The sequence below is a fragment of the Zea mays genome, chromosome 2 (assembly GCF_902167145.1).
Source record: "Zea mays cultivar B73 chromosome 2, Zm-B73-REFERENCE-NAM-5.0, whole genome shotgun sequence".
Classification (NCBI taxonomy): domain Eukaryota; kingdom Viridiplantae; phylum Streptophyta; class Magnoliopsida; order Poales; family Poaceae; genus Zea; species Zea mays.
This window is the reverse complement of record NC_050097.1, coordinates 186,499,376-186,514,323: the sequence shown is the minus strand read 5'-3', so window position 1 is coordinate 186,514,323 and position 14,948 is coordinate 186,499,376. Positions and strand designations below refer to the sequence as shown.

At 45.5% G+C, this 14,948-nt stretch overlaps 1 protein-coding gene across 3 annotated transcripts; it reads left to right on the top strand.

Annotated features, from left to right (window-relative positions):
* Positions 1 to 554: 554 nt before the first annotated feature.
* On the top strand, positions 555 to 7,764 carry LOC100193730 (alpha/beta-Hydrolases superfamily protein). Of its 3 annotated transcripts, XM_020547415.2 has the most exons (5): positions 555 to 856; positions 971 to 1,059; positions 2,771 to 3,086; positions 3,746 to 3,905; positions 7,156 to 7,764. In XM_020547415.2, the coding sequence occupies exons 2-5, from the start codon at positions 1,009 to 1,011 to the stop codon at positions 7,622 to 7,624; spliced, it is 996 nt and encodes a 331-aa protein (XP_020403004.1). In that variant the 5' UTR covers positions 555 to 856; positions 971 to 1,008; the 3' UTR covers positions 7,625 to 7,764. The 3 variants fall into 3 exon arrangements, with proteins under 3 accessions (XP_020403004.1, NP_001132290.1, XP_020403003.1); NM_001138818.1 differs by lacking the exon at positions 971 to 1,059 and having other exon boundaries at positions 588 to 856; positions 7,156 to 7,760; XM_020547414.2 differs by having other exon boundaries at positions 750 to 856; positions 971 to 3,086.
* Positions 7,765 to 14,948: the final 7,184 nt, after the last annotated feature.

The window sequence follows — 14,948 nt, the reverse complement described above, 5'->3', positions numbered from 1 at the left end:
TCAAATTATTTTTAATATATAAATGTTACTAATTAAATACTCAAAATACATCTAAAAATATTTATATCAAATAATAAATAAATAAAAGGATATATATATATATATTATAGTATCACCTTGAAATTTTCTTCTAACATGTTTAGATATTCATTACTTTTTTACGGGCTATTGGATCACATGACTAGAATTGGACCCTATAAATTCAGAGGCCCGGGCGATCGCCCCTCTGCCCCACCCTCAGCGCCACCACTGAGAATGACGTGAACTGGTAATTATAGCGGACAATAACTTTTAATGTGTATTGTTGAAGACAGTAATATATTTACAATGATATAAGGTACCTAGTAAAAATATAGTGGTATGGAAAGAACTGTTAGGATGCACGGAGTAGGACGATACTGGGGTGGGTCTGAAGGTATTTGCAGCAGTTTATTTATTTTTATCTCCTATTTTAAACACTGTAAAACTTTGTCTTGTTTCTAAAAAACTGTTTCGAAGCGTTGTAGTTTATTTGTTTATAAAACAGTTTATTCGTTTGGAAGGTATCTGCTTGCGAATTGCGATAGCGAGACTCATGCAGGCACACAAGGGGGAGTTCCCGAGTCCACGGCTGCACACGTCGTCGCCTCCTCTCCACTCGCACACTCGCACCCTGCGTCCGCCTGCCGCCTACCCCAGGCGGCCCCCTCCCATCGCCATGCCTCCGTCCGCCGCCGCCACCGCCGCCGCCTTCCTCTTCCCGGCCGTCGCGATCCCCTGCCGCGTGTTCCCTCAACGGCGGGCGAGGAGCCTCGCCGTCCGTGCCGTCGCCTCCCCTCCAGCCTTCGCGGTCAAGCCCGCCCCGCTGCCCTCCAAGGTGCGATCGTCCAGCGCTTACTCATTTGCTAGCAATGTACTGTTCGCTGGCTCGGTTGCCTGTCTGGTTGAACTCAGTGCCTTACTGAGATCGCTGTGTTGGGCGGTTGAACAGGTAGCGGAATAAGCCCAGATTCGTTGCGCTTGGTTGGAATGCGAACTGCTTCGATGTGCTTTGAGATCCCATATTGCAGGGCACATGGGGTTGCGATTCCGAACTTCTTATGGTTAATTAATTAGTAACATAATGGCTATTTCCGTTATCTTCGAGTCTATACTATACACTAGCCCTATTCTCATTCGCTGAAATATGGGGGTGGGTGGTGCAGGTCCTGAAGAAATTGCCATGTCCACAAAATGAAAATGCAATAACTCTTTAGCTCTTATCTTGTAGGGAATACATTATACGCTTTAATGTTAGTTTTAGGTTTGAAACGCTACCGGCAGGCAACATGCATCATACATGGTTAACCTTAGTCGGGGTTTGTGATTGTAATATATCTTCTCTTCTTCACATTTTGGGAAATCATTGGAAAGAGGGTGAGTGTTGAAATATGAAGTGTACAAATATAAAGTGAACTGCCACCTTCCCCATCAGCTTATTGGTTTGAATTAATCATGTATGTAACTTAATAGTAATAATAAATGATTGTTAACCAGATATTTCTTTGATTCCTTAGAAGAACTGAGCACTTAGGGCCAGGGGAGCTCAGCCAAATGATATTTTACAGAGAAGTTATGGTAGAGTATGATCCTATGTAATGAACTGAGCGGTTGGGAGCTGAGAAAACTAGGGGCATATTTGGATGTGCAGTAAGCTTTGCTTGCCTGGCCTCGCTGCTAGTCAAGGCTAACCTTGCCCATTGTGGCAAGCCAATTCGGCTCTCTCGCTCCAGCAAGAAAAACTAGCTTGTACAAGTATGGAGGCAACACGACAAGGTAACCAAACATGTTTCTATATCCTGTTTCTGGCTGGTCAAGGCGAGGCAAGGCTCACATATGGAACCAAAAGTGCTCTCACTTGTCCTAATTCTTTTCCTACATAGTTTATCATAGAGAACCATTTCTCCCTGAGAATCACTTCCTACATATAATCAGGAGTAGAAGCCTTAGCAGCCATGTTACCGGAAGGGAATGGGAACATGGACTGATACTTTATAATGTTTTTATACTGTGGGAATGTAATTGTTCCTGGTAATGTGAATGTTCTTGCAACGATGTTCCCGAAATGGGGAACGTGGCCATGTTCCACGTTTCCGGCTGCTAAGGCAGGAGCCCTAGTAAACTGGCCTCAAGTTTTACATCATTTGAACCACGAACTTAAGAACTTTCAAGTTTGTTGTCTCCATTTCTATTATTCTATATTGTCTTACTGTTAGTTATCATGAAACCTTCCATAACTGAAAAATAACCAGTTTGACTTTGGTTAAGATATTTGGCAGGAAGCCTAGTGTGAGTTAAAGTATGATTTGACTGCTTAGCTGAATGCTACTGGAGTCTGGATCTCTTAGGCTGTCATTAGAGCTGTGGTATAACATGCACTTGAATGGCAGCATTAGCTTCCAACAAAACCACACAAAGCATTTTTTGTTTCCCCCTTTGAATTGTGGGATTGAAGGGCAGCCTCTCCGCATTTGTAGGGGGAAGGCTTGCCTTGATTTATCCCTTACCTAGACCCCACCATTGTAGGAGCCTCCGACACTAGGTCTGCCTTTTCATTGTTTCAACTGACTCCATTGTGTATCTATTTGTTAAACTGTTAATGTTAATGTGAATACAATTACTCTAGTGGAAGATACCCTACATTAGACTTAAGAATGTTAGAATGATATACCTTGACAAAAAGGTCATATTACCAATTTTGTCATGTCTCTCTGCTGTTACCTGTGCTATAACATTGTCGATGTGTTTCCAGACTGGAAAGTGGGAGTGGAAATTCGAGAACAAGCCGGTAAACATATACTATGAGGAACATGAGCAGGAGGTTGCTGAGAATATGAAGAACATTCTCATGATCCCTACGATCTCTGATGTGAGCACTGTGGAGGAGTGGAGGGTGGTTGCCAAAGATATTGTTGGGCGGAAAGGAGAACTTGGCTACCGTGTTACAATTGTCGATTGGCCTGGTCTTGGTTATTCAGATAGGCCATCACTGAACTACAATGCTGATGTGATGGAGAGCTTTCTGGTTGAACTAATGAATTCACCAAACAGTCCAGTCGCAAATGCAGGTAAACCTGATTATAGTTTTTTTAGTGGACTTTTTACCCAATCAATGCACTTCACTTTTGCGTTAGATTTTGGCTTCCTACCTTGCCCACATATGTTCACTGTTAGTCAACCTCACCCCCAACAAAATAAGGATGTGTGCATCAGAGTTCATGCAGTTCAATGGTTCAACCAGCAATACTATGTTTGTGCAGAAGGATTCCTCTGGTCAAGGATCCATAATTCCATATGTAGTCAACCAAAATGCAAAAGGCATATTTTCTAGAAAACTCTTGTTTTTATGTTCAATGAAAACTTATTGGCAACTGAAAACTGACATCTGATGGGGATCCTTAATTTCAATAAACGTGTGTAAATAAGTTCGGCGACATTGCGGCTTAAATTAGAAGATAATATTCGGCAGAATAATATTTCAAACTAGAAAGTGATCTTTTATGATATATTTATGGTGGATCTCATATGCCAAAAGTCATGCAACAAATTCCACTTGGTTGTTAAATCGCTATGCAGATTGTTCTTATCAATGCAGTTTTATTGATTGTCCAGTACCTGTAAGCAAGTTTGAATCAGGTTCCCATTGGGTTAATAATTTTATACTTATCCTTTGCCTTTGACTTCATCATTCTATTAGTGATGGATGTATTGTCTATCCCATGAACAGATGATGAACTGATCATTGTTGGAGGTGGTCATGCAGCAACCATAGCTGTTCGTGCAGCTGGTAAAGACCTTATAAAACCATCTGCTGTTGCTGCTGTTGCACCTACTTGGGCTGGACCCCTTCCCATCGTATTTGGCCGCGGTTCTGATATGGAAACTAGGTAACAAACTAATTATATGACATACTGATATTTCATGTCAGAAAATGCCTACAAAGATCCTCTTGACTCTTTAAATTGTGACTGTGGTAACTGGTACATGCTCTGTTGTCATACTTCATACCTCTAGAATATATTCTCGAATCCTTTCCTCAGGCTGTTTGTACTTTGTAGTAGATCGCGCATATGGCCGTGCAAAACACTCTTTTGCGCCGTTTTATTGTAGACTGCACAGTTTACAAAGTGAAGTTTGAAATAGGAGATGAGATAGAAGAGACCGCTGGAGATAGCCTTACTACATTTGGCATCTGCTTTGGTTTGATATGTGTCAGATTCTCATGACTGCACATAAGTATGCTGCTACACAAAAGTGTACCAGATTTGCTGTGGCAGTCATTATATGCAGTAGGAACAGATGAGAGGTGCTCTCATTTCAGTTTTAAAATCATTATAATGATCCTGACTTTCTATCTACCCATTTCATTTATTTGCATGTGGCATATTGCTGCTTGTCCTGTCACCTGTGATGTTACTGTTATGTGGGGGCTGCAATCATAGTTATGACCGGACCGGTGGTCCGACCACGAATAACTGGAACCAGGACCCTGACCAGTTCGGTCCACTTAAAAGACCAGGTGTGCAATTGAACTAGGAAAAAACGGTTGAACCACTGGTTTTTGGGAAAAACAGTAAAAAGTGGGTACAAAGAGCTGCTAAGAAACCGGTGGAGAGGTGGAGTTCACATGCGTGGACCAGAACTGTTCACGTGTAGGGAGGGAAATAGAGAAAAAAGGGCTGGTATGAGGTCTGAAGATGAGACTTATAGGTTGGGGAGCTCATTCCTTAGCACTGCACCATGAAATGCACTTGTGGCTAGTATGAAATCTTTGTTTAATTAAACCGGTTCAGACCATCGGTGCAACTGGTTAGACCAATCAAACCGTCAACCGAGGGCTTCACCAGCCTAATCCCTAGCCCAGTCCAAATAACCATGGCCACAAAATATCATCTCTGGCACAAGATTCAGAAGTAGTTGAGCAGGGTTAGTTGGATAAACATTCAGAGATAGCTCAAGATTTGCTTTGTTAGGAGATAAGTTTGTTTAGCAATTGAGTTCATTTACAGATTAAGTTTGTTAAGATTGAGTTAGTTAGAACTTGGTTGTTTTCTTGCGCGTGGGGTAAAGACCTCCATAAAAGGTCTTGATTTAATCTGAAGCATGCAAACAACTTTAATCTATTTCCTCCACCTGTTTTGTACCAAGCGCAGAGCAGTCATGGCTTGACCCTGGCTCTCTGTCGCCTCATCGTGTGCCAGCCAACGCCAACCCCTTCCTATTCCATTTACCACTAGTTGTGCTGCTTGTTTCCATTGTTCTGTAATGCATTGCTTTTATGTGTACAATGTATTCAAAGAATGGTGCATTTGTTTCCATTGTTTAGTAGTGCATTGCTGTTATATGTACAGATATATTTGTACTTTACCACCTGTCACACCATTTAGGAGTCCTGATGGCTGGGGACTGATTGAGAATGTTTGTTTGTATTAATGAGTGTGCATTGATACATCGACTATTAGGAGGATTTGACCTTTGTTTTCATTTATGAAATTATCTATGTTGTTGTACAGACAGTGGCATTAGCATGTTCCGGGCACACCATTTTCCAAATTGATCCCACGGCTTAATTTGGCAGATGGGGTAATACCCCAGTAGTGAAGGCGGCGTGGTTCCTTTCACCAAGTCACGGGTTCGTTCCCTGGCTCGACATAAAAAAATCCCCTCGCTGTTCCTCGTCAGCTCTCGGGTTGCGACTCAGCTGTGCGCCACCCTCGGGCCTAGGTGGGCCTTTGCAGAGTGGGTAGCTTGACTCGCCCCGTTAGTCATGTGAGGACAGTTTTTGGGGGTTTCTTGGTTGGGACCGTTGCCACGGCCTTCTATTAATATAATACCGCGAGGGTTGTCTTATCCTCCCCAGCCGAGTTTTTTTAATTTGATGAATATCAGTTTTACTTTCCTGTGCTATTTTTCATTCATTTCATGTGCAATATTACCATTTGTTTAATATACACATATTGACATATATGAACAACTAGCTAACAAAACTTGTAATAGTGGTTTTCTAGGGTTGAAGCAATATTCTTGCTTTAATATGCGTGTATGAAATACCTTTATCCCATAATATTTGTCAGGGAGATACACTTGGGGCCTGTTATATTCTTAACATTTGGGTGGAAGCACTTGTCCTGCTAAGAGAACTGAAATAATGTTGATTGCTGCTAGTTTTCTGAACAACATTTTGGATTTGATGTGCCTACTTTACTATAAAGTGCATGCTTCAGTCACATGTCTCATGCATGCCTGTAGCATATGTTCTCGACTCCTTCCATTGAGAACATTCTTTTTGCTTGATGTGTGTTGACTGTCACCAGTGCATACATTCTTAAAGACGACCATGACATGCAATACTGTGCCACAGATACATCTGGTGTAGCATCCTGATAGGCATGAAAGGCATACAGAATTCTGTAGGTTGCGAAGCCATCAAGACAATAATATGACCCCTGGAAGACTGGAAGTCATCCTGATAGCCACACAATGCATTTGTGAATTTTATTTTGTGTACCTCATATTGCTATTTGTTGTGCAATGTCCATGTTTTTGCTGATTATACTGCATGTTCTGATTGGCCTATCACATTCGGTAAACAATGCATTTGTTTCCTGTGTTTAGTAGTGCAGTGCTGCTATGAATACAAATGGTTTTCATCCATATACAGCCTAGGTTGCCATGCAACAAAGTGCAGCTCTCATTTCAATGGATTTATCTGTATTCTTTTGTAGAGAAAGTGGCAATAGCATGGTTTTGCAGGCACTTGCATTAATGGATCAGGTTCCGTTTGGATTGCAGAATTTTTACAGGAATCAGTTCATTTTCATAGTAAAAAAACAGTAAACAGAAGAAAAATCCCTAGTTCTAAAGGAGCCCTTGATCTGATTAGGGAGATCACCATTCACCAGTTCTGCTGTCCAGCAGTTATATATCTTTCATTTTCATGTGCACACTATCAAGCTATATCAGTCATTCAGTACTGGGGTTTAAGCAGCAATGCAGCATCCTGAATCATGTGTTAAATGATAACAACAATAATGATTTAAAAAATAAGACCTTGTCGTCCCCACCAGGCCACAGACCTGGGTTATCAATGCTTAAGATTCCAATTGATTCTACTGAAAATACCTTTTCTATTGATAGGTATGGGCTTCTACGAGGAACCCTCAGGGCTCCAGCCCTGGGCTGGATGATGTACAATGTTCTGGTGAGCAATGAAAAGTCGATCCAGTCTCAGTACAAGTCCCACGTCTACGCCAACCCTGACAACGTGACGCCAGCTATCATCGAGAGCCGATACGAGTTAACCAAAAGAAAAGGCGCACGGTTCGTCCCCGCGGCCTTCCTGACAGGCCTCCTTGATCCTGTCCAATCGAGGGAGGAGTTTCTGCAGTTGTTCGCCAAGTTAGACGGAGACGTACCAGTTCTGGTAGTGTCAACGGTCAATGCTCCCAAGAGATCCAAGGCCGAGATGGAGGCTCTAAGGGGCTCTAAAGGGGTGACGAAGTTTGTGGAGGTCGCAGGCGCTCTTCTACCGCAGGAAGAATACCCCTTGGCAGTCGCGGAGGAACTCTACAGCTTCCTGCAGGAATCATTCGCAGCAAGAAGGTGAATGTGCGTGCGTGCGTGCGCACAACTGTGCCAGAAGACAGGTTCTCAAGTCCCACACATCGTGAGTAAATTCGTTAGCCTGCTACAGTGTACTGGAGGTTTTTAGCAACAATAAAGCGGCATCACTCGTTCACTTCCCTAGTGCCACGATTCAATAGCCTGCGACAGAGCAGACAGCAGACAATCGCATGACATCGCCGGTGTGCGCAAAGCATGCCGCCGTGATACCAGATTTCGATCAGGCACGTCGTGGTTCGTGTCTGATCTGCATCAGAGCCTAACCCTTCGGTCCGGTGGAGCCCATTCATTGCACATGGTCGCAGCAGGTTCGTGGTCGTAAAATTTTCTCAGGTCCTGGTCCTGGTTCTTGGTAATTGATGGCCGAAGTACAAGGCCTCGACGACGCCGGTCAGTGGTCTCCTGAGGTAGACGTTTCTCCCCTCTCCCTCCCCTCCTCCAGTACATTTCAACAGCTAGGTTGGAGGCGTTGTTGCTTTGAGAGTTTGAGTAGTGACTTGTGATTGTGAGCACTCAGCTTTCACCGGGGCATCAATGCCACGAGACTGAGAAGTGTCCCCCTCCGCTCTGATGCCGCTAGAATCAGGCACAGTAGTACAGTACAGAGTACGCTGCGGAGCAACATGCGGATTCTGATCAATAATTGGCGCATGATTCCAGTGGCTGGCCGTGCCGCGGCTATCAATGCCACATTTACGGTCCAGGGAGGGATGGAAGGGGTGATCATGTTTTCTATAATGTTTGATGAGAGTCACACGGAGATTTGTGAATTTTTGGTGGCAACGTAGTTCTAAAAAATCGAAGGGACGTTGTTGGCCTACCTCATCCTACTTTAACATTAAACCAGACACACCCTTAATAAAACCTCTCACGCCAGGCCAACGGCGGCCTCGCCGGTGCATCCAGACAGCGGTCCAGCCACTGAAGCTCCCGTCGGGCATCCCAGGCCGTGCCCTGCCTGCCACGTGTCCCGGCGTTGAGCTTGGCACGAGCGGCAGGGAAGCGCATTCAATGGAGGGAGAGCGAAGTCTGCGTGGCAAGTAAATAGGTGTCCCAGTTCGGAGGTGGACTTTCTTCCCCTGGCCGTTGTTCTAGAGGATCGGCGATGGAGCGGGATCGACACCGCCGCGTCGTCGCCCGTCGATTTAAATGCTGGGGGGAACGGCCCTTGATTTGCCTGAACGGATCGGTAGGATACAGATACGGGGCCGTATAGTATACGTGTGGTGAATTGAATTGTTTAAGATTGCGTGGTCCAGATGGCACGCGCGGCGTTGCCGTTTGTGCTGTGAGTGAGAGCGTTAAGCTGGCGAAGGTTCAGCATTTCGGCTATATCACCATTGCGATGTTTCTCGCCAGGGGTACAACAACTACAAGCGCTGAATCGCAGAAAACAACATCGCGGAAAGCCGTTATGAAACGCATCCCGAGAGAGACTGGAACCAAAACTATTATTATTATTATATATAATAAAACCCCGGCGGTGACAGCGATCGCTTTTATTTGGAACACTTGGTAGGTAAGATAAGGCCCCGTCCTCCGTTTGAGGTGTGGGACTCCCCTGCTACCAAGGGCGGTGATCCGTTGCAGTAGGGTTGTTTGTTGTAGTAGGCCTTCAACCTTGTCATCTTCCATCCCCCCGTCCCTTTTGACGCCAGTTGATTCAGTCTCATCTGCCCAAACCGAACGGGGGGGGGGGGGGGGGGGGGGGGGGGGGGGGGGGGGGGGGGGGGGGGGGGGGGGGGGAGTGCAGTCACGGTCATGGCTCTGATCTGATCAGACCCCGTCTTCATCTTGACACGTACATATCCATGACAAAGAAAAGCGTTGGTTTAATTTGGTAGCAGCAGCGTGTCCAGATCCAGACCACTCTCAACTAAAGGACAAGGTGAGCGTGCTGCAATCTGCTCCGCATCGCAAACGGCCAAAAGGTCTCTGATAAATCCTTTCGCCCTTTTTTTATTGTTTTTTTGCTTGGCGTCCAGACAAAACGAGACATGAGGCGTTCGTTTGGGCCCATCTGATAACTGCTGGCTGGCTGGCTCGCTCGCTGCTGCTACGTCGCTGCGTCAGCGACCTGGGCTCGCTGCCAAGTCCCCCCCACCCCACCAACTCCAACAAAAAGGCAAGTTGGACTCCAACAACAGGAAATGGCAAGTTCTTCGCTATCCCCAGCCCATAAAACCCTCTCGACGGTGCTCCCATCGTCATCAGCTTGTCGTTGCCGCAAAATGATGGCCGGTTGTTCATCATGCATGATCATCACACACACACACACAGGTTCCTTGCTCATGCATCCAGAGACTTCCCCTTTGTCATGCATGTCCAGACAAAGTTTCAGTTCCTCCTCCCCCTCCCTTATTGTATTAACTGCTACCCAGCTTTGGCTGTACATCGATTTGGCAACAGGGCAAGCCGCCACTGGGATCGCGTAGCCTTCTAAAACCATTCGAAACTGGTGAGGACCAAACACTAGCCAAATCCAGATTCCAGACCAAACACTAGCTAGATTTCGCGACATGCATCACGACCGAAGGCAACTGATCTCGGCGCCACACCTCCAGCGTGTGGATGCAGTGCAGCCATGAGGCAGATAGATGCAACGAGATCCTCTGCCGTAAGCTCCTCCGGGCAGCACAAAGCACGGGCATCGTCATCCTGTAGGCGGTGGCGCATCCGGCGCGACGCTCGTGGAGAGCTAGTAGCTAGCCACCAAATAAAGGACTCCGCTCTCGATCGGCGCCGCGCGCATGCATGCTCCACAAGCTCTCGTGCCCCGCGCAACTTCGCCATGCCTAGGAAGAATGGCTACGTAGGCTGGTGATACCGAGTAATGCATGGCACTGTCAGAAACGTGCTCTTTATCGAGTGCTCGAGCTTTGCCGAATATAAAATCATGGGCACTCGACAAAGAATATTTTATCGAGTGTCACTCTCAACGAAAAATAACGCTCGCAAAGACCGGACCATTTTTGCCGAGTTGAACCAAAGACTTTGGTGCTCGGTAAGTACCATCGTTTTATCCAGCGCCAGAAGAACGTCCGCCTGCATTTATTCATTTGAGCAATGTCCCAGCCTCAAATTGGTCAGCAACTCTCTCCCCGCGTCGTACCCCCGGCTGGCTTAATTTCCTCGTAGGGTTCCTTGATGAGAAGCGAGGGACACCGCTGCCTGTGCAGCCACCTGCATGCATGCCAATCGAACCGACGCATAGCGAGTCCTTTGGCAGAGAGCTTACCGAAACTGTGCAATCATGAGGATCGAAATTCTTCCTTCTTGGAGGTGGAAGAACGTGTGTTGGCGTCGCTCCCTTCCTCGCTCTTTTTCCCTCCCCCACGACCAAGATTATCTATCTATCTCCATCCGGTAGTTCAAGCCCCCCACACGGACGGCCTCGTGATTATTGACGCTTGTAGTGTTGACATCTAGGGACACCATACGCACGAAACCAAAAAAATATCTAACTCCAGATTTTCGTCCCTCACGCATCTAACGGCGTGCACGTCGCTGCTCCATATATATATATATATGAAGAGGTAATGGAAGCCCTGGGCTTCCCCTACTAATGGAAGCCCCAGCCAGGGCGCGGTCGACTCAGCACCCGCATGCTTGCGTCAGCCATGCAATCAACAGCTAAGATTCTAGGACGATAAGCGTAACGCAATATACGAATGCATATATATATGGATAAAGATGCGTAAAACATGCATAAAGGAATCTTTTGAAGCCCGAATCACGTGGAACGAATATGACACTGTGGACAGCGTTTACGACTGCATAATGACATGTACTTGACAGCATAAATCATGCAGTATGTGGTTCTGGTTCTGGCTCGGGCGGATTCCAGCGTAAACCGTGGGCTAAAACAGCGTAAATGAGTATGAAATTTAGCGTAAATCCTATATCTGTTTTGTAACAGCAAATGGGGCCTAAAATTAAGCAGCCGATCGTGAGCGGGGTCATGGCTCGGGCCGATTCCAGCGTAAAACGTGAGCTAAAATAACGTAAATGAGTACGAAATTTAGCGTAAATCCTATATCTGTTTTGTAACAGCAAACAGAGCCAAAAATTACGGCGTGAAAATCGCGTGCAGCCGATCGTGCGCGGGTTCTGGCTCGAATGATTTCAGCGTAAAACGTGAGCTAAAACAGCGTATATGAGTACAAAATTTAGTATAAAACACGCGCACAATCTCATTTCGTAAAGAGATTGCTGTAAAACACATCAAAAAGTGTCATAAATTTGGCGTAAAACGTAGTAAGACTGTTTTTAATGGAAGCATAAAATACAACAAGAAGTGTCGTAAAATTTAGTTTGAAAATGCATAAATCATGATGGTCTCATAGGGCACTTGTTTTGTTCACAGTACATCAAAATATAAAGCACAACGATATTTTGCCAGTATTGTTGCAATCATACACGATTTATTTGACATGACAAAAAAACAAGGAGCTAGCCCTGTCTTCGGTACTTCAGACATTTGGAACCATTAGCCTTTAGCTAGGTCGTGGTCCGAAATTGAAGAATCGCTGCTCGGCTCTTATCAAAACAGGTCTGTGTAAGCCTGTATAAATCATAAAGACACGTCAGAATAAGCCTAAGTAAATCCATGAACCTATGTAAGACTGCTTTTAATCCATGAACCTCCATTTTCCCTGTTGATATACTTAAGTTGTCTCTACTAGAAATTGTATAACTAAAGAATAACAAATCTTACCGTTCAAAAGACTGGTGAGGTTCCCGAACAGCGCCGGGTGGAGCACGCCGGAGAGCAGCTCTAAGCCGAGCAGCTTCACTTGTTGATGCTGCTTCAATTTCAGCTATTTCTGATCTTTCTCTATTAATACCACCTGCAAAAAGTATAATTATATGCAAATATGGAAGATAATATGATTGATTACTCTAATTCACCATTTTTTCGCCAGCATACTGAGATCAGTCTTGTTCAGCTATTCACGAGTCGAGTCACTACTTTCCTTAGTAAAGCTGAACAGAAAATGGTATAATGATTAAAAGCATTCACCTAATAGACTAGCACAACTAAATACTACCTGGAAATTATGGTTTTATGATAATACAATGATGCTAAATGCTGGCGGAGGTGGGTGTAGCATATGTATGCACTATTACAAAAGAAGGTTTAAATTTAATAACTTGAAATCGTATAATAGTACTTCAAATTACAAATCTACATGCAATTATCATATTTTCCAACTAATTTCCAGAACTATATTGGTAGCAAAAATTTAGTCACAGGTCTAGCCACGCATTCACAAACCTACTTTAAGCAGTCAGAACAAGCCCTGCATTATAGCAATCCACACAAAAGCTACTAAGCTAGCAAACTACCAAACTAGTACTATTTTTTTTAAAAAAAACATCAAGCACAAGTTTGAACCAACGAATCTCACAAGTGGAAAGGAAACCGAATTACCGATGCACACAGGAAGTAAATCTACACGCATAGTCACGCAGGATGTGGCTAGATTTGCAACATCCAGATCACGGAGACGAAATCAAGATCTCAAGCCTACGGTTAACCTTCCTGGCTTCCCAACCAACCAAACACCACAGATCCGCACGAGATTTCCAAAAAAAAGCTCGTGGAGTACCGGGGGACACAGATCTAGGTCGCTGCCCGCTCACCTGCATGTTGCATTTGTCGAGGTCGAGCGGCGTGACAGCCATGTGGGTGAGGCCGCAGCTGGCGATTCCTCCGGCGGTGCAGGCGGCATAGAAGGCCGGCGAGTACATCTCGATCTTCTCGTTGGGCGCCTGGATCGAGAACGGCACGGCGCCTCCTGCTCCAGCCGCGACAGGCGCTGGGGCAGAGGCATGGAGGCGCGCGGCGGCGCCTGTGGCGGCACAGGAGCGCGCCGAGGAGGTCCCTTTAGCTGGCCGAGGGGAGCCGAGGAGGCAGTAGCTGGGTGGATCTGGGGCAGAGCGGTGGTTTGAGGTGCTTCAGATCGCGGAATGGGGCTCGGCAGCCGCCGCCGCTGAAACCCTAGTCCTCTCGGGCAAAAACAGTCGTCGCGGTCGGTTTTATATGATAGTACAGGAAGCGGTGTACAATATGCGCATACCAAAAAGTGTGTAAACCGTAACACGATTGAGCATAACACGTAGTTATAATTGACGTAAGTAGGTGGTACAGTGAGCCAAAAAGCCTGCGCACCTGGTCGGTTGCTGGTCGGGGCTTCCAATAGTTAGAGAGAGCCCAGGGCTCTAAATACTATATCTATATATATATATTATATATATATATATAATAGGGTCTAGAGCTCTAGACCCCGACCCTAATAGCTTTGCCCAAAGAATATCTTTGTCTTGTCTCGTATGGGCCAGTTAGCATTCAACGACAAGATGTACTTCAATGCCATCTTTTTTGGATGGCTATTCGAGCTCATGATCGTCATATCCCAGTAGCTGAAGAAAACCAAGAAAACATGTTATTTATCACCCCTCATGAAACATATTGATACAAGACAATCACTATCGGAATCGACAGCTTTGCCGAGTGCCTGAAGCACTCGGCAAAGCCTAAAAAACACTCGGCAAAGGCTTTGCCGAGTGTCGCACTCGGCAAAGAGGGCTCGACACACAGTACATCGGCAAAGCCTTCTTTGCCGAGTGCCAGGCAGTACTCGGCAAATAAAAGCTGCCGTCACGGCGCCGGGGTGACGGAGACGACTTCTTTTCCGAGTGTCCTAGGTGACACTCGGTAAAGGAGTTACCTTTACCGAGTGTCTGCTAATACACTCGGCAAAGAAGAGTGTCTACCGTCCAGCACTCGGCAAAGAATCCGTCAGCGGGTCCCCATGTCAGGTTCTTTGCCGAGTGCTTTATATGGCACTCGGCAAAGCGTGCCTCTTTGCCGAGTGCCAGGGCCACTACACTCGGCAAAGAACCTATATCGGTGCCCAGGTCTTGGTTCTTTGCCGAGTGCCAGGGCCACTACACTCGGCAAAGAACCTATACCGGTGCCCAGGTCTTGGTTCTTTGTCGAGTGCTATGGTCTTGACACTTGGCAAAGCCCCTCTTTGCCGAGTGTAACACTCGGCAAAGTGACCAGTGCACACCTTTTTTATTTTTTTCTATTCCATCCAAACAAACAAAAGATACATCACAAATATCACATATATACATCACAGGTATCATCACAGACATAAATATCCAACACAAACATTAATATACAAGTTCTCAACACAAACAGTACGAACACAAGTTCAGAAGTATCAACACAAGTTCAGAAGTATCAACACATAAGTCTCAAGCTCTGACATAAGTATTCAACATAAGTTTTGTAG

What these genes read in the sequence shown, in the direction of transcription:
- LOC100193730 (NM_001138818.1), top strand. Translation starts at nt 698, where the DNA reads ATGCCTCCGTCCGCCGCCGCCACCGCCGCCGCCTTCCTCTTCCCGGCC. An exon ending in CAGTCCAGTCGCAAATGCAG is followed by an intron (nt 3,087 to 3,745) that starts GTAAACCTGATT and finishes TCCCATGAACAG; the next exon opens with ATGATGAACTGATCATTGTT. An exon ending in GGTTCTGATATGGAAACTAG is followed by an intron (nt 3,906 to 7,155) that starts GTAACAAACTAA and finishes TTCTATTGATAG; the next exon opens with GTATGGGCTTCTACGAGGAA.